Consider the following 20,210-nt stretch of genomic DNA (forward strand, 5'->3'; position numbering starts at 1 on the left):
GAAGAGCCATGCATACCAGGACAGGGATGAAAAGCCATGCGTACAAGAATAGGGATGCGAAGCCATGTATACATGGATAGGGGTGAGGAGCCATGCATACAAGGATAGGGATGAGGTGGCCAAGCATACCAGGATAGGGATGAGGAGGACATGCATACCAGGATAGTTATGAGGAGGCCATGCATACCAGGATAGGGATGAGAGGGCCCATGCAGACCAGGATAGGGATGAAGAGCCATGCATACCAGGACAGGGATGAAAAGCCATGCATACCAGGATAGGGATGAAGAGCCATGCATACTAGGATAAGGATGAAGATCCATGCGTACAAGAATAGGGATGAGAAGCCATGTATACATGGATAGGGGTGAGGAGCCATGCATACAAGGATAGGGATGAGGTGGCCAAGCATACCAGGATAGGGATGAGGAGGACATGCATACCAGGATAGTGATGAGGAGGCCATGCATACCAGGATAGGGATGAGAGGGCCCATGCAGACCAGGATAGGGATGAAGAACCATGCATACCAGGACAGGGATGAAAAGCCTTGCATACAGGATAGGGATGAAGAGCAATGCATACCAGGATAAGGATGAAGAGCCATGCGTACAAGAATAGGGATGAGGAGCCAGGCATACATGGATAGGGGTGAGGAGCCATGCATACATGGATAGGGGTGAGGTGGCCATTCATACCAGGATAGGGATGTGGAGGACATGCATACCAGGATAGGGATGAGGGGGTCCATGAAGACTCGGATGGGGATGAGGAGCCATGCAGACCAGGATGGGGATGAGGACGCAGTGCATACCCGGCTTATACTTGAGTCAATAAGTTTTCCCAGTTATTGTGGTAAAATTAGGTGTCTCGGCTTATACTTGGGTCAGCTTATTCTCAAGTATATATACGGTATGTGGTAGCCATAAAACTGCAAGACTATGGGGTGCATTATACTTTATGGGGTTGAATTATACTACATACAGTGCCTACAAGTAGTATTCAACCCCCTGCAGATTTAGCAGGTTTACACATTTGGAATTAACTTGGCATTGTGACATTTGGACTGTAGATCAGCCTGGAAGTGTGAAATGCACTGCAGCAAAAAAGAATGTTATTTCTTTGTTTATTTTTTTTTTTAAATTGTGGAAATTTTTTCCCGAGGGTCATTTATTATTCAACCCCTCAACCCACCAGAATTCTGTTTGGTTCCCTAAAGTATTAAGAAGTAGTTCAGGCACAAAGAACAATGAGCTTCACATGTTTGGATTAATTATCTCTTTTTCCAGCCTTTTCTGACTATTTAAGACCCTCCCCAAACTTGTGAACAGCACTCATACATGGTTAGCATGGGAAAGACAAAGGAGCATTCCAAGGCCATCAGAGACAAGATCGTGGAGGGTCACAAGGCTGGCAAGGGGTACAAAACCCTTTCCAAGGAGTTGGGCCTACCTGTCTCCACTGTTGGGAGCATCATCCGGAAGTGGAAGGCTTATGGAACTACTGTTAGCTTTCCACGGCCTGGACAGCCTTTGAAAGTTTCCTCCCGTGCCGAGGCCAGGCTTGTCCGAAGAGTCAAGGCTAACCCAAGGACAACAAGGAAGGAGCTCCGGGAAGATCTCATGGCAGTGGGGATATTGGTTTCAGTCAATACCATAAGTAACGTACTCCACCGCAATGGTCTCCGTTCCAGACGAGCCCGTAAGGTACCTTTACTTTCAAAGCGTCATGTCAAGGCTCGTCTACAGTTTGCTCATGATCACTTGGAGGACTCTGAGACTGACTGGTTCAAGGTTCTCTGGTCTGATGAGACCAAGATCGAGATATTTGGTGCCAACCACACACGTGACGTTTGGAGACTGGATGGCACTGCATACGACCCCAAGAATACCATCCCTACAGTCAAGCATGGTGGTGGCAGCATCATGCTGTGGGGCTTTTTCTCAGCCAAGGGGCCTGGCCATCTGGTCCGCATCCATGGGAAGATGGATAGCACGGCCTACCTGGAGATTTTGGCCAAGAACCTCCGCTCCTCCATCAAGGATCTTAAGATGGGTCGTCATTTCATCTTCCAACAAGACAACGACCCAAAGCACACAGCCAAGAAAACCAAGGCCTGGTTCAAGAGGCAAAAAATCAAGGTGTTGCAGTGGCCTAGTCAGTCTCCTGACCTTAACCCAATTGAAAACTTGTGGAAGGAGCTCAAGATTAAAGTCCACATGAGACACCCAAAGAACCTAGATAACTTGGAGAAGATCTGCATGGAGGAGTGGGCCAAGATAACTCCAGAGACCTGTGCCGGCCTGATCAGGTCTTATAAAAGACGATTATTAGCTGTAATTGCAAACAAAGGTTATTCCACAAAATATTAAACCTAGGGGTTGAATAATAATTGACCCACACTTTTATGTTTAAAATTTATAAAAATTTAACTGAGCAACAAAACTTTTTGGTTTGTAAGATTTATGCATCTGTTAATAAATCCTACTCTTGTTTGAAGTCTCTAACTTATTTGCATCTTATTAAACCTGCTAAATCTGCAGGGGGTTGAATACTACTTGTAGGCATTGTATACTCTACTGGGCTGCATTGTACTCTATCAATGACTATGGGGAGTGCATTATACTATGTGAACTATATGGGGGCTGCATTATACTGTATGGAAGACTATGGGGAGTGAATTATACAGTATGGAGGACTACAGGGAATGCACTGTACTATATGGAGGACTACGGGGGGGTGTATTATACAACATGGAGGACTATGGGATGAATTATTTTATATTCAGGACAATGGGATGCATTATACTATATGGGAGACTATGGGGTGCATTATGCTGCATGGAGGACTGTGGAGTGTGCATTATACTATATGGACAACTATGGGAGGTGTAATATACTATATGGAGGACTATGGGGAGTGTATTATACTATGTGGAGAACTACGGGGAGAGTATTATACTATATGAAGGACTATGGGAAGTGTATTATACTATATAGTGTATTATACGATATGGAGAACCATAGGGAGTGTATTATACTATGTGGAGGACTATGGGGAGTGTATTACACTATAGGTAGGACTATGGGGAGTGTACTGCGCACTGCAGTACTTTGCTCTGCCCTCAACAGGGCAGACAAAGTACGTCTGCGCTGGAGCTGCAGCGTGAAGACAAGAAGAGGGCGTCATCGTAAGAAGATGGGAGGCCCCGGACCACGACGCCCATCGGACCAGAACCGGACCGGGACCGCCCCTGGGTGAGTATAAACTAACCTCTTTTTGTCCTCTTTCAGGATACATCGGGGCTTATCTACAGCATTACAGAATGCTGTAGATAAGCCCCTGATGCTGGTGGGCTTAGCTCACCTTCGATTTTGGGGGTGACAGGTTCCCTTTAAATGCTAAAACTGACCTGCCATTATGATTCTCCAGGTCATTACCAGTTCATAGATACCAAATATGTATAGGTTCTTTTTTATTTAAGTGGTGGAAAAAAATCCAAACTTTGGTAAAAAAAAAAAAAAAAAAAAGCGCCATTTTCCGAGACTTGCAGCGTCTCCATTTTTTATGATCTGGGGCTGGGTGAGGGCTTATTTTTTGTGCGTCGAGCTGACATTTTTATTAATAATTGATACCATTTTGGTGCAGATAAGTTCTTTTGATTGCCCGTTATTGCATTTTATTGTAATGTAGCGGTGACCAAAAAATTCTGGCAGTTTGAATTTATTTCTTGTTATGCTGTTTAGCAATTGGGTTAATTCTTTTTTTATACATTACTAGATCAGGCAATTCTGAATGCGGTGATACCAAATATGTGTATACTTGATTTTTTTTTTGTTTCATTTTGAATGGGACGAAAGAAGGGCGATTTTAACTTTTATATTTTTTAAAAAACTTTTTTTTTACATGCTTCAATAGTCTCTATGGGAGACTAGAACCTACAGCTGTATGCCTCTGCTACACACAGGCGATCAGATGTGTGTAGCAGAAATGCTCACTTGCTATGAGCGCTGACCACCGGGTGACGCTCATAGCAAACTGGCTATGACAACCATAGAGGTCTGCTGGAGACGACCTCGGGTTGTCAAGCTGACCCATCGGTGACCCACGATCTTCTGTTAAACGTGAGTTAAATGCCGCTGTCAGAAATTGACAGCGGCATTTAACAGGTTGACAGCCTCGAGTGGATCGCTATTCCACCCAGAGCTGTTAGATGCTCATGTCAGTTGCTCAAAACAGCGGACATGTGCCAGAAAAGATGTGGGCTCCGGCTGCGAATTCCAAATGGGGAATTCCATCATGGGTGTACTATTACACCAAACGTCAGAAAGGGGTTAAGGGTGAACCAAAATCATGCAGGGTGATTACTACATTCATTGTGGCGTAAAGTTACGCACAGGGACAAAATTATTGGTACCCTTCTGGAAAACTAATAAAAAAACCAATGGGCAATTATATAGCTTGAAACGGACAAAACTAATATTCAATTTACATTTACTAAATATCAGCTAATGAAAATCAGACATTGCTTTTGAATTATAGTTAAAAAAAACCAAAAACTAATGAAACAGGCCTGGATAAAATTGATGGTATTCCTAGAAAAGATTGAAAATAAATTGTCCATAGTGACATGATTAACTAAGGTGTATTTTGTAATTATCACAGATGTCTACAGATTTGTAATCAGTGAGTCAGCATATGCGAAAAGTAATCAGTGCTGTTTGGTATCATAATGTGTATCACACTGAACACAGACCAAGAAAGCCAAGAGGACCGTTGTCTCAGGAGATTATAAAGAAAATGACAAACATGTTAAAAGTAAAGGCTATCAGACCATCTCCAAACAACTTGATGTTCCTGTTACTACAGCTGCACATATTATTTAGAAGTTTAAAATCTATTGGACTGTAGTCAACCTCCCTGGACGGGGCTACAAGAGGGAAAAAGATGACAAATTGAAGACACAGATAATACGAAAAAGCTCAGGACAACATCCAAAGAGATTAGAGGTGAGCTCCAAGGTACATCAAGAGTCACATTGACACATCACTCGCTGTTTTAGCCAAAGTGGACTATATAGAAGACGACCGATGAAGAAACCACTGTTGAAAGCAAACCTTAAAAAAGGAGACTGGATTTTGTCAAAATGCATATTGACAAGCTGCAAAGCTAAGAGAACGTCTTGTGGACAAATGAGACAAAACTAGAGATTTTTGGCAAGTCACATCAGCTCTATGTTCACAGACGTAAAAATGAAGCATTTCAAGAAAAGAACATTGTACCTACTGTGAAACATGGAAGAGACTTGGTTATGTTTTGGGGCAACTTTGCTGCATCTGGCACAGGGTGTGTTGAATCTGTACAGGGTACAATGAATTTTTAAGACTACTTTGGAGAGAAACGTGCTGCTCAGGCTCAGAAAAGCATGGTCTAAGTGACAGGCTATAGTTCCTCCAAGGGAAAAACGACCCAAAACACACAGCTAAAAACATCCAAGAGTGGCTAAGACCAAAGCATTGGATCATTCTGAAGTGGCCTTTTCTAAACCGTGATCTAAATCCTATTGATCATCTGTGGAAGGAGCTGAAACATACAGTCTGGAGAAGGCACCATTCAATCTTGAGACCGCTGGAGCAGTTTGCTCACAAGGAATAGTACAAAAAAACCCATGGACAGATGGAGAAATCTCACTGTTACAGAAAGTTTTTCTTACAGTGATTGCCTCAAAAGGTTTTGCAAAATTATTAAGTTAAGGGTGCCATTATTTTTGTCCAGACTATTTTCAAAAGCAACGTCTGATCTTCAATAGTTGATATTCAGTAAATTTTAATTGAAAATTACTTTAGTTTCAGTGACCATTGTGATTTTTTCTTTCTTTAAAAGAAGAGTACCAAGAATTTTGTCCATGTGTGTATAACAATGGACTGTGTAGTCAGCTTTAGATACTTACGGGTGTATATCATTTTCATGAAACCCAATATTTCTTGTTTCCCATTTTTGCTTCCAGTCGTCATTTGAAAGAACCCGGTCCTGTTTTATTTCACTGAATTTGGTAGAATTTGGCATAATTTAAAGCTGTAAAATAAAAGAATAGTCATAATGTAAACTAGTACTTTTAGAGCAATGTGCTGTTTGGCACAATAATTTGACCCTTTGTCTGAAAGCAGAGCTGCTGAGTTTCAGGCATCTTTTAATGAATTTGGGCTCATCTTTCATATGGAATTAGCAGCATTGCTTTCACAAAGGATTTGCAGATATGAAAAAGCAAGAGTTGCTTATGTAGCATAACTTTCAGAGGCAGTAATGTGTCATTTATCTGGGTTTTTACAGTAATAATACATATATTTGTGGATCTGAGTTTAAATGAAAAAATTTAATCAATCATTTATGGGATTCACTGTGATTTTTCAATTTCTGTGCCACTGATAACGCACAGTTTATACATATGCAGGTGTTGAAATGTGCTGTAAGGTAAGAATGTTTTCAAAAATAGAAGTGTTAATATATTTATTTTTAATATAACAAAATGCAAAGTAAATATCTAAGGCAAATCAATATCAAATGTTACTACCCCTTGCCTTCAAAAAAGCATCAAAACATCAATTCTGCTAGGCACAATTTACACACATTTTTTCAGGGTACTCAGCAAGGATGTTGTTCCAATAGAACCCCTGATATGTTATTTAAGGCAGGGTTGACGTCTAACTCTCACTGCCCAAGGTGCTCGCAATCTCAGGCAGACATACTACATATGCTTTGACATTGTTCCCCAGATTATCCTCCTTTTGGATCGTAGTGTTGAGCCGTATTGGAATGATGTGTAAGTGCCTTGTCCCTAGGGACCCATTGACATGTATATTAGGGTATGTTAAGGAAATAACAACAAACAACTGGACCAAAATAGCAATTGCGAGATTGTTTATTGCCAGAAAGTTGATTGCAAAATATTGGATTAGAAAGGAGCCCCTGTCCAGACGCGAATTTATTGCTCAAAAGTACCATATAATTCAACTTGAGAGAAGTATTTACACCAAGAGGAATAAACAGGAATACTTCCATAAACTATGGCAGCCATGGTTGGATAGGATCAATTAGAGTAACACCTGTTTGTACTATTGTAGTGTAAAACTCACGGTAAACTGTAATATTGTAGTATTAGACTATGTGCACACGTTCCGTAATTTTCACTTTTTTTCGCATTTTTGGGCGGTTTTCCGCTGCAAAAACGCTTAGAAAATGCTTACACTAAGCATCCTATCAATTTTAATGAATTTCGCAATTTTTGTGCCCATGTTTTCGAGGAAAAAAAAACAGCATGTTCATTAATTTTGCTGTTTTTTTGCGGATTTGCCGCTATATTATTGCATTGGGAACCTCTGGAAAAATCAGCGAAAAATACCACACAAAAAAAGCGAAAAAAACTAAAGTAGTCTGGATTTGCTCAGGAAAATTCTACAAACTTTAAGTTTCAATAAAAATTTATCTGATTAAAAAAAAGGATGTTGTTCCAAACATCTTGGAGAACTAACTGCAGATCATCTGTGCATGTAGGCTCATGCAAACCCAGACAGACTTGATGATACTGAGATCAGGTCTCTGAGGGAGCCATCTCATCAATTCCAAGTCTTCTTGTTCTTTTTTTCATTGTGAAGATAGTTGTTAATGACATTGGCTGTATATTTGGGGTTCTTAAACTATTGAATACATTTGGATAAAATCAGACACCTCCCTTGTGGTATTCTATGAGAGATAAGTATCAGCCTGCATTTCTCAGCATTGCGGACAGCATCAATCCTGACAAAATCCCCAACTTAATTTGCTTAATTGCAGACCCCAAACATGCAAGGAACCTCCACCATGATCCACTGTTGCCGCAGACACTAACTATTGCACCGGTCTTCAGATAAACTGCTTCCAGATCACCTGTGGCAATTTTTCTGCACTGTTTCCTTAGTTACAGTGGCTTGCAAAAATATTCATCCCCCTTGCATTTTTCATGTTTTGCTACCTCACAACCTGGAATTTCATTGTTTTTTGAGAGTTTGCATCAGTTTATGTAAAGAACATGCCTACAACGCCCCTTGGAAAAAGCACTGGTGAAACAGCGTCATCGGGGTGCAGCTTTTCACACCATGTGGACATGGGTCTATGATGAAATGTAAGTCTGTCGCTTCTATGTTTACAGTTTATTCATGAATAGGTGCTTCTCACAAAATTAGAATATCATTAATTTCAGTTCCTCAAGACAAAAAGTGAAACTCATATAACAAAGAGTCATTACAGAGTGATGTATTTCAAGTGTTTATTTCTGTTAATGTTGATGATTATGGCTTACAGCCAATGAAAACCCCAAAGTCATTATCTCAGTAAATTAGAATACTTTATAACACCAGCTTGAAAAAGGATTATAAAATCTGATGTTGGCTTACTGAAATGTATATTCAGTAAATGCACTAAATACTTAGTCTGGGCTCCTTTAGCATCCATTACTGCATCAATGCGACGTGGCATGGAAGTGATCAGCCTATAACACTGCTGAGTAGTGATGAGCGAGTATACTAGTTGCTCGGGTTTTCCTGAGCACGCTCGGGTGGTCTCCGAGTATTTATGAGTGCTCGGAGATTTAGTTTTCGTCACCGCAGCTGCATGATTTGCGGTTGTTAGATAGCATGAATACATGTGAGAATTCCCTAGCAACCAGGAAACCCCCACATGTGCTCAGGCTGGCTAACAGCTGTAAATCATGCAGCTAATGCCACGAAAACTAAATCTCCGAGCAGTCCACAAGAGGTTAAAAGCCCCTCCCACCTCCAACTCTCCAGTGACTTACAACAAACACCATAGCACTGGTTATCTTTAAGCTCCCCGGAATACTCCAAGGAACATAGGGAGGGAATCAGTGCTGTCGTGGAAGGTTCCTAGAAACCGAATTACCGGTAAGTCTAATTCTATTTCCTCTAGTCACTTTCCACGACAGCATAGGAGGAATACCAACTAATACAGCAATAGGGGGGGAGGGGGACTATGGCCTGGAGTACTTTCCTGCCAAAGACTAGATCCCTATTGGACAATAAGTCCAACCTATAGTGTTTTGTGAAGGTATGCAGTGAAGACCATGTTGCAGCTCTGAAGATCTGCTCGGTGGAAGCGCCTGCTCTTTCTGCCCAGGAGACCGATGTGGATCTTGTAGAGTGGGCCCTGACCCCGGTCGGGGGTGTCATGTCCTGGGCCAGGTACATTTCAGATATGGCTTTTTTGATCCAATTCAAGATGGTGCTTTTTGACACCTTTTTCCCCTTATTCCGACCTGATGGATGTACAAACAAGTTCTGGTCAATTCTTCAAGGACTGGTTTGCTCTAGGTAGAATAGGATGGTACGTCGAACATTGAGGGTATGGAATTCTTTCTCTTTGGGATTGCCTGGATGCTGGCAGGAGGGAATGACGATCTCTTGAGACTGGTGAAAATCGGACACAAACTTAGAGAGGAAGGATGGATCAATATGAAGGACTATAGAGTCATCCCTTATTATTAGATAAGGCTCTCTTACTGAAAGAGCCTGGAATTCTCCTACACGCCTTGCCGTTGTGATGGCGACAAGAAAGGCAGCTTTGAATGCCAGAAATTGAGGAGTGCAGGAAGACAGAGGCTCAAACGGAGGTCATGTAAGCCCTTTGAGAACTATATTTAAGCCCCAAGGAGGGACAACAGTCTGCATTTGGGGGATGTGATCTGAGGGCTGAAGATATGAATCTCTTAATCCAACGGTGGTTGGCCAAATCTTGATCGAACATAGAGCTTAGGGCAGAAACCTGAACTTTCAGAGTACTAGGTTTAAGGCCAATGTCTAGCCCTTTTTGTAAGAAGTCCAGCACCTGTAGAATATTAGGATGGAATGGATCAGGTGGATTCGGGAGACAGAAGGCTGAAAACTTCTTCCATACCTTATTATATATAGCATTTGTAACTGGCTTCCTAGATTTCTGTAGGGTAGCAATTACCGTGTCTGAAAGCCCTCTAGTTCTCAGCACCTGGGCCTCAGTAACCAGGCGGCTAGATTACATTTTTGAGGTTCGGGATGAAGGGGTCCTTGAACAAGAAGGTCGTCATCCTTCGGTAGGTGAACTGGGCCGTCTATATGCAGCGCTACAATGAGGTTGAACCAACTTCTCTTTGGCCACACTGGAGCCACCAGGATGGTTGGGACCCGATATTCCCATTTATTCAGAAGAGTCTTTGCCAACATCGGGATTGGCGAAAAGGCGTAGGCCAACCGAAAACTCTGGACCTGGGTATTTTGACCTGAAGCAAGTAAGTAGATTTCGGGTAGGCCCCATCTGTTTACCAACATCCTGAAGACCTTCTTGTTCAGGCTCCATTCTCCTGGCTGTATGTCCTGACAGCTCAAGAAATCCACCTGGCAATTGGAGGATCCCTTCAGATGAACCACTGTCAGGGAGAGAAGGTGTTTTTCGGCCCAGCAAAATATTCGACCTGAAATGCCCTTTAAGTTGTTGAACCTTGACCTCCCCTGATGTTTGAGGTGGGCTACTGTAGTCATGTTGTTGAATAAATTCTGACATGACATCCGGACACTAGGTCGGTTGCGGCCAGGAGAGCCTCCTCCACTGCTTTCAGCTCCCTGAAGTTGGAGGATTTGCTGCTTGTTCTCTGATCCCAGAGACCTTGAAAAGGAGCACGAAACATTATGGAACCCCAGCCTCGTTTGATGGAATCTGATGTCACAGTAACTAGGGGGGATTGAGACCAATTCAACCCTCTGCAACGGTTTCTGGGGCTCAACCACCATACTAGAGAGGCTCTTACATGTCCTGGAGTGTGTACTCTTGTTCAGAGAACTGGGACTCCCATTTCACACTTTGAGGATGTCGACTTGGAGAACTCTGGAATAGGCCTGTGCCCAGGACACAGACTGAATGCAGGCTGTCATGGAGCCTAGTACTGACATGGCTTCCTGAAGAGTAGGGGATCTTTCCTGAAATCTGTGTCCTTGGTCATTAAAGTCCGGCGATGGTCTTCCGGAAGAAACGACATCTGCTTCCCAGAATCTAACAGAACTCCCAGAAACTTCCTTATTTTGGAGGGCTGAAGCTGGGATTTTTTCAGATTGGGCAGCCATCCTAGTGATTGCAGGATGTCGAGAGTTTTTGATACGTGGCTCCTAAGGATCTGAGCAGAGGAACCTACAACTAGAAAATCATCCAGATATGTAACTATGCAGACTCCTTGTTTCCGGATATGAGAAACTGCTTCTGCCATTATTATGGAAAAAACGCCAAATGGGAGCACGTTGAACAGAAAGTGCTTCACCTGTTGATTTTTCTGTACCGCAAACCTCAGGTACTTCCTGTGCCGTGGATGGATTGGAACATGGAAGTAGGTATCCTTGAGATCTATGGTCACCATGAAGAAGTCTGGGCCTATCAGGGGAATGGCCAATTTTACCTATTCCATCTTGAATCTGCGATAGAAGATGTGCTGATTGAGATTTTTTAGATTTATAACTATTCGCGCCTCCCCTGAAGGTTTCTTTACTAAGAAAAGACGGGAATAGTGGCCTGTTCCCCAGTGTTCTGGAGGTACTGGGGAGATAGCGTTTGACCTTAGGAGATCCTGAAGGCCTGACATTAGAATTAGTTGGGCTCCCGGAGATGGAAGGGAGGTGGACCCTCACACCCCAAGGAGGAGAGGACTCAAACTCTATCAGCAGGCCCTCCTTGATGATATTGAGTACCCACTGGGGGTTCGAAATGGCCCACCAACGGGAAAAAAAATTTGTGAGCCTCCCCCCACCAGGACGGAATCATTGCTTATCCTGCTGGGGCTGTTGCTGGGGAACCAGGATGTTTTTACCTTTCCCCTTCGCATAACTCCATCTTCCAGTTTTACCCATTCCCCTTGTCTGGGGTGGTCTGGGACTGTGGGGCACGAAAAAACTGCTTTTTGAGAGGCTTTTGCTCAGAAAGAGCTTTTTTCTTGTCAGTGGCCCTCTCTAAGATTTCATCCAGAGTAGGGTCAAAAACATTCGCCCTTAACGGAGATTGAGCACAACTAACTTTTGAAGTGACATCCCCGCTTCACATTTTGAGCCACAAGGCTCTTCTGAGTTTGATTGAACTAGGAACCTGGAGGAAATCCTGATTGATTCCATAGATGCATCCCCCAGAAACCATGAAGCTCTTTGGAGAATAGGAAGGGAATCCAGTAGTTCACCCCTTGAGGTGCCCAGGGATATATGATTTTCCAGTTTGGCAAGCCATCTGTAGAGAGCTCTGGCCACGCAGGTGGAGGCAATATTAGATTTTAACGCAGAGGTGGAGGTCTCCCAGGATTTTTTCAGGAGACTATTTTCATATCCATAGGATCCATCAATTGTGAAGAATCCTCAAAGGGGAGTGGTTTTTTTAGCCACTCTAGCCACCTGAAAAGTCCACCTTAGGAATCTCCCAAGAAAGGGAATTATCATCCAGGGGAAACCTGTGTTTCAACTCTGAGGGGGTAGAAAGGCGTTTTTCTGGAAGTTCCCATTCCTGAGCTATTAGGTCCAGAATGTTTTCATGACTGGGAAACCCATACGTTTCCTTGCTTTCAGGCCCCCACACATTTCATCCAGAATGGACTGACTTCTCCTCCAACCCGATAGTAGCACGCACCGCGCTCACCAACTCTTCTACATATTCTGAAGAGAAAAAGTATTTTCTAGCCTCCGAAACTCTGGGGGACGAAGATTCTTCCCATTTTTCCGAGGATGATGGATAAGAGTGTTCGGACTCGGAATCAGAGTCCACTATCTCAATCTTCAATCTTTTAGAGACAGATGGCCCTGGAAGGAATGGTGGTGGAGGAGGGGTAAAGGCGGCTAAGGAGGACTACACCTCCTGTGTGACCAGAGAACGGATCTCCTCGATGAGAGGGCTGTTCCGCCCTGACTACTTTGTGCATGCCTGACAGAGCTTCTTCTCCCATAATGAAGAAAGCTTCTTATTGAAGATAGCACATTTTGGAGACTTTTTGGCAGGGGTACTATGGGCAGACTTGTCTCCCTACAAAAAGAGGGAGAGAAGTGTAAGTAGGGGACCTTAAACTACCAAAATCCCTAGCCTAGCACCCACCCCATATCCTACTTACAGGAGCAGGGGCAGCACTGGGCTCTGCAGACGCAGGGCAGGAAGCACCATCCATACTGGGTATAAGTCTTACCTGGAAGGTGTTTTCCGGCAGGTTTTAAATAGATGTAAACCCTGCCCCCAGCGCGTTAGGCATTTCCCCTTCTTCCTCCCGGGGTCATGAGCAGGCTTGGGTTAACCTTCGCATGCTCAACATGCCGTTCAGCAGTTCCAGTCCGGAAGTGCATACGTTCCACAATGGAATGCAAGGCCCGGAAGTGACCCGCCTCTCACAGCGACGTCACTTCCAGGATGCCGAACAGCGCACAATTAGGAGAAAGACAGACCGGAGAGCTACGAGAGGCCTCCTGTAGGAGATCACCATCCCACTTTACCCCCATGTGGGGATGCACCTGGGCCGGGAAGGTCCCGAGGCCACTGGCGACGGGAGCAGAAAGAGGAGGTACAAACTCACGGCCACCACTGCCAGTTTGAACAAGATAAGGTACGCTGCAGTCACTGGCAGCCACAGCATACGATAACCTCTCCATGCCCCATGGGGGACAGGAAAGACACTGGAGAGTTGGAGGTGGGAGGGGCATTTAACCTCTTGTGCTTCCTGTCCCCCATTAGGGTGTGGAAACCACCTCCTATGCTATCGTGGAAGGTGACTAGAGAAATAAGCTCTCACCCAGCCCCAGATCCCAAAAAATAGAGATGCTACAGGTCTCGGAAAATTGTTTTTTTTTTGTTTTTGTTTGGATTTTTCTTTCACCACTTAAATAAAGAAGAACCTATACATGTTTGGTATCTACAAAGTCATACTGACCTGATGAATCATCATGGCAGGTCAGTTTTAGCATTTAGTGAACATGGTAAGAAAAGAAAAAAAAAAAATGTGGAATTGCACTTTTTTTTTTTTTGCAATTGCACCACACTTGGAATTTTCTTCTCATTTTCCAGTACACGATATGAAAAGTCAATGGTGCCATTCAAAAGTACAATTCGTCCCACAAAAAAACAAGCCCTCACATGGCCATATTGACACAAAAATAACAAAGTTATGGCACTGGGAAGAAGGGGAACAAAAAAATGGAAACGCAAAAACAGAAATACCCCTGGTCCTTAAGGGGTTAAAGTAGTGAGAGATTGGTAGGAAATCTTAAGATAAAGTATGTAAAAAAATATTAGATTGGGACATTAAAAAGATATTTAGGATTAAAATAATTTTTAGTTTCTGACCACCCCTTTAAGGTACGTGTTCATGGCGTCTTTTAAGTGGCAGTGTTTTTCCAGTTTTCTTAGTAGCCTTGGTCATTGTTTTAACTGAATACATACACTAGTGAGCACCTTTCAAGCAGAGGCCACCTGAAGAATCGTTGGGTCACTTATTTTAGCTGCATTAACCCCTTCACCCCCGGAGCTTTTTCCGTTTTTTCGTTTTTCGCTCCCCTCCTTCCCAGAACCATAACTTTTTTATTTTTCCGTCAATATGGCCATGTGATGGCTTATTTTTTGCAGGACGAGATGTACTTTTGAACGATACCATTGGTTTTACCATGCCATGTAACAGAAAACGGGAAAAAAATTCCAAGTGTGATGAAATTGCAAAAAAGGTGCAATCTCACACTTGTTTTTTGTTTGGCTTTTTTGCTAGGTTCACCAAATGCTAAAACTAACCATTATGATTCTCCAGGTCATTACGAGTTCATAGACACCTAACATGTCTAGGTTATTTTTTATCTAAGTGGTGGAAAAAAATTCCAAAATTTGCAAAAAAAATTGTGCGATTTTCCGATACCCGTAGCGTCTCCAATTTTCGTGATCTGGGGTCAGGTGAGGGCTTATTTTTTTGCGTGCCAAGCTGGCGTTTTTAATGATACCATTTTGGTGTAGATACGTTCTTTTGATCGCCCGTTATTGCATTTTAATGCAATGTCGCGGCGACAAAAAAACGTAATTTTGGCGTTTTGATTTTTTTTCTCGCTACGCCATTTAGCGGTCAGGTTAATCCTTTGTTTTTATTGATAGATCGGGCGATTCTGAACGCGGCGATACCAAATATGTGTAGGTTTGATTTTTTTTTTTTTAATTTTGATTGGGGTGAAAGGGGGGTTATTTAAACTTTTATATATTTTTTATATTTTTAAACACTTTTTTTTTAATTTTGGCATGCTTCAATAGCCTCCATAGGAGGCTAGAAGCATGCACTACACAATCGCCTCTGCTACATAGAGGTGAAGTACAGATCACTTCTATGTAGTAGAAATGGTGGTGTACTTTGACGCCGACCACAGGGTGGCGCTCAAAGCAATCGGCCATCAACAACCATAGAGGTCTCAAGGAGACCTCTGGTTGTTATGGCAATGCACCGCTGACCCCCGATCATGTGACGGGGGTCAGCGGTGCGAGCACTTCCGGCCGTGTGCGCTAGTTAAATGCCGCTGTCAGCGCTTGACGGCGGCATTTAACTAGTTAATGGGCGCGGGCGGATCGCGATTCCACTCGCGCTCATTGCGCGCACATGTCAGCTGTACAAAACAGCTGACATGTCGCGGCTTTAAGGTGGGCTCACCGCCGGAGCCCACCTTAAAGCAGGGGATCTGCCAGCTGACGTACTATTCCGTCAGCTGGCAGAAAGGGGTTAAAAATTTCGAAGCATAAAGGTTAAAAAAGCCCCAAAAGACTGAACATATGAACATCCAAGTTGTTTTAACATCGCTGTGCATATGTTCATTCTTTTTAGCATTTTTAAAGCAAAATATGCACAAAAAAGATGTAATGTGCACATACCCTTACCAAGAGCAAATTTATTTAGTATTTCCTGCTACCCTTTGCCCTGCTTTTGCAGCACAATAACTATACTGGTTTACTTTGTTTACTTAACCCCTTACCAACCACTGCTCACAGATTACTGTAACAAAAATAATCCCCAATGCCAATGAATATCACATACCGTATTTTTCGGACTATAAGACGCACCGGACCATAAGTCGCACCCCAAATTTGGGGTGAAAATTGCAGAAAAAAAGATTTTTTTATAAGATAGGGGTCCGTCTTATTGTCCGAATTTACAGAATCTTACCTGAGGGCTGGCGGTGGCAGAGCAGGGTCACAGGAGGCATAGTGTCGGCAGAGGTGGGGTGATGCGGTACGGCGTGCACCTGAGCAGGGTCCCTTCCTGCTTATGTGGGCGACCCCACAGCCTGGTGTCCATGGGAGGGTTGCAGCAGTGGTTACCGGCAGAGGTGCGGGGATGAGGAGGCGCAGTGAGAGGTATGGCGTGAGAGGGGTCCCTTTCACTGGTGAGGTGATGCAGCAGCCCGATAAGCAGCAGAGCCGGGTGAATCCTGTTGTTATCGGTGGTGGCAGCCATCTTCCTGAGGCCGCGCGTGTGCAGATGAAGTGCTCCGCTTCCCGGGGCTTCAGGAAAATGGCCGCGGGAGGCCGCGCGTGCACAGATGGAGATCGCGGTGGCCATTTTCCTGAAGCCAAGATCTAAATCTGCGAACTCGGCTTCAGGAAAATGGCCACCGCGATCTCCATCTGCGCACGCGCGGCCTCCCGCGGCCATTTTCCTGAAGCCCCGGGAAGCAGAGCACTCCATCTGCGCACGCGTGGCCTCAGGAAGATGGCTGCCGCCGCCACCACCGATAACAACAGGATTCACCCGGCTCTGCTGCTTATCGGGCTGCTGCATCACCTCACCAGTGAAAGGGACCCCTCTCACTGCGCCTGCATGAAACCTCTTGATATATAAAGGTGGCTGTCGAATGTCAGCATCAACTCTCGCCATTTCAGCCATATTACATCTAATGTGTACAAGTCTCATTCATAAACGGAAAACTACAGGATGATAACTTATAACAATTTTAGTTTCTGATTTTTCACTTATGCTGTGAACAAGACCCTTGTCTAGCTCGAAACACATTGGAGGTTTGTATCGCATGCTTTGCAGTTAAAACAGGTTTAAGGAAGTTTAAATAAAAAATTTTAAGTTTTAACCCTCAGTGCTAGATTACTTCTTTTTTTGTATTACATCTGATTAGTCACTCAATTACTACCGTATTTCAAATCTAACAATGCCAAGCTTTTAGCTCTCTGGTCCAATACAACCAAGAGAGCTTGTAACTAAAATAACAAGGCTTGCTTACTTGTTATAGGTTACATTATAGTAAAACTGGTAGGAAACATTACATTTTAATCCTCTATTTCATTCAGGACAAATTAAAATATTATAATTATATTATAATTATATATAATAATAATAATTTTTATTTATATAGTGCCAACATATTCCGCAGCACTTTACAAATTATAGAGGGGACTTGTACAGACAATAGACATTACAGCATAACAGAAATCACAGTTCAAAATAGATACCAAGAGGAATGAGGGCCCTGCTCGCAAGCTTACAAACTATGAGGAAAAGGGGAGACACGAGAGGTGGATGGTAACAATTGCTTTAGTTATTTGGACCAGCCATAGTGTAAGGCTCGGGTGTTCATGTAAAGCTGCATGAACCAGTAAACTGCCTAAGTATGTAGCAGTACAGACACAGAGGCTATTAACTGCATGAAGTGTATATAAATGTATTATATATAAATAATATAATATTTTGCAATACTCCGAAACCTCTTAAATAGGTTAGTCTTTTATATAAAATAAATCTATAAACCTTGCAGCGTCCTGCTGTTACCTGTGAATTATAGTTCCCAGCAGAGGATTCTTCAGTAGACAACAAATGACAAGACGCTTTAAGTAGAAAGCCTGATCCCTCCCCTGGAATGTGTTAGTGAGCTTGTCACCATGAATAATCACTTTACAACTCTACACTATAAAGTCAGTTTCTACAGGTTTCTTAGAAAACATGTTCCAGACACTTCCCTATATGTACTCAGGAAGATCTGCAGCCTTCCCATTTGGCACCATCTATAACTAACCCCAATCGAAAGATAAACTAAACTATGACAGGTTTCTGAAGTCACCCATAGACCTACAGATGCACATACTGTCAACATGGGTGGTGGGGATGACATGCCCACATAGATGTGAGGACGTCCCATACCTGTGGATGTATGGAGTATAAAACACTGCAAATTTGGTGCAACACTTACATAGTCAGTAAGCTAAACATCCAACTCCTCAATTTCCCTGACTTCAACGGAACCTGTCAGCAGGATTGTGCACAGTAACCTACACACAGTGTCAGGTTGACGCTATTATACTGATTAAAATGATACCTGGGGTGATAAATACCATCTTGTGGTTGTTGTTTAATCTGTATTTGGAGTTTTCAGTTAATGCGATCCTCGGTGGGCCTGTGTGTAGGGAGGTGTTTGGTCTCTGCTTAGATATTCATCTGTATGGCTTATGTCAGGATTTACATACTATTTTAAATACTGAATAGAATATGGTTTGAAAAAAAAAAAAAAAATCACATTCATCAGGTAGGCACCGGCGATGTAGCATGATATGGGGTTAATATGCATATTTTTGTTTTATTTACACACAGTTTTATTTAAGAAATTTTTTCCGCACAAAATGGTGCCGTTGCCGCTGCCATTTTGGCAGAGAAAAAAAAGGCTCTATTAAGATGGCGCCTGCGCAGTGGCATCGTTCCGATAGGCTATGTCATATTGATGGAGACTATTTTTTCGTCTAGTAAAATGGCACCAGTGCCTGCGCATTAGTATCTATCAAGTTCCGATAGATGCTACTGCACAGGCGCCCCAGTGGCCTTCTTGATGAAGCCTAATTTTTTTGTCTCTGCCAAAGAGCTTTTGGTTCATTCATAGGGTGTTTGAAAGCCTGTTTATAATGAAAGATAATTTTGAAATGAGTGTTTATTTTAGAGACAGTTGTTCACGATTACCGCATCTTTCAGTGTAAATGCAGCTTAATGGGAACCAGTCATGTATAAAAACAAAACACGCTATTAACCTGCAGATATGGTGTTAACATGCAGGTTTCTGAAGCTACCCATCGCCCACACTGAGAGTCCCACTACCAGGAGGAAATTAACTTTATTCCTCTCGGGGGTGGGCCGGCGCTGCTTTAATCAAGACTCGGTACTTAGTGAGTGGCAACAATAACCATACCACGGCACTGACAGCCGGCTCAGCGCATGGGGACATGGTTACAGCCGCTGCTAACAATGCACTGAGCAGTAACTGAAGCCATACTTGCCCACCCTTATGATTGAAAGCCAGAGGCTTGTGGGAGGAATAAAGTTAGTTTCCTCCTGGCAGTGGGTCTCTCAGTGCAGGCAGCTTCAGAATGCTATTAACCGCAGTTTCACCCCAAAACTGCAGGTTAAAAGCGTTATTGACATGACAGGTTTTCTTCAACAGCTTCACACATGATCTGTTAGTTGCACCTAACTGCTGCTTGTATTATGTAAATTTATATGGAAAGGGTTAACTCCCAAAAGGTATTTCAGCTTTGGTTACTTTCCCACATTTGTTGCACATGTCTGTGTGCTGTCCATTTTTTTCTCAGCCCTCACACGCCCTATACTGTGCCATTGATCCATACACACGTTTTTGTGGAACAATCCCATTGAGTTTCATTTATTTTACTGTATAACTCAAATCTGCAATAAAGCCAGTCACCTCTGCTGCCAATTTCCTGACCCCTGCTAGTGTTTTCATGCATTCCATCTTCTTGTGGTGACGTTCCTTTCTACGTGGCCGCTCTACCCATATGTTGTAGCTGTGACATGGAACGGAACATCGTCACACTGCGCCGGGATATACCGGGACAGGCATATGTAAACAATGCAAGGAACAGAAGGAGAAATGAGTGTTCCTTTTTGTAATGTACGTGAAGCCCACAGGGAAATCAAGAGCTAGATTTGCACAATTTGGTGCAGATCTGCCACTGTGGATTTCACTGTGATTATTTGCAAATTTACTATGGAGTGTTGCTGATACATTGCTTACGTGATTGCTTCAGTATGCGTAGCTGGGAAATAAACTTATGTACCATGAATATAGTATAATTATAGACAGCTTTTTGAAGTTGAAGGCTCAGCTAAGGCTGGGAGCCACATGCCAGTGGCTCTGTTGGGCCTTCCTGCA

At 43.1% G+C, this 20,210-nt stretch overlaps 1 protein-coding gene across 2 annotated transcripts in view; it reads right to left on the minus strand.

The window, feature by feature from the left end:
• The window catches only part of LOC143782474 (thiopurine S-methyltransferase-like), an 81,023-nt gene that overhangs the window by 51,533 nt on the left and 9,280 nt on the right, over positions 1-20,210 (minus strand). Inside the window, exons 1-2 of one of the 2 annotated variants that reach the window (XM_077269949.1) lie at positions 17,828-17,959; positions 5,951-6,075 (exon numbers count right to left, since the gene is read on the minus strand). In XM_077269949.1, the coding sequence (XP_077126064.1) occupies positions 5,951-6,066 (116 nt within the window). In that variant the 5' untranslated portion in view covers positions 6,067-6,075; positions 17,828-17,959. Of the gene's footprint in view, positions 1-5,950; positions 6,076-17,827; positions 17,960-20,210 lie in introns of those variants that run through there. The other variant, XM_077269948.1, reaches the window with a different exon arrangement.

This window comes from Ranitomeya variabilis, chromosome 6 (assembly GCF_051348905.1).
Source record: "Ranitomeya variabilis isolate aRanVar5 chromosome 6, aRanVar5.hap1, whole genome shotgun sequence".
Taxonomy (NCBI): domain Eukaryota; kingdom Metazoa; phylum Chordata; class Amphibia; order Anura; family Dendrobatidae; genus Ranitomeya; species Ranitomeya variabilis.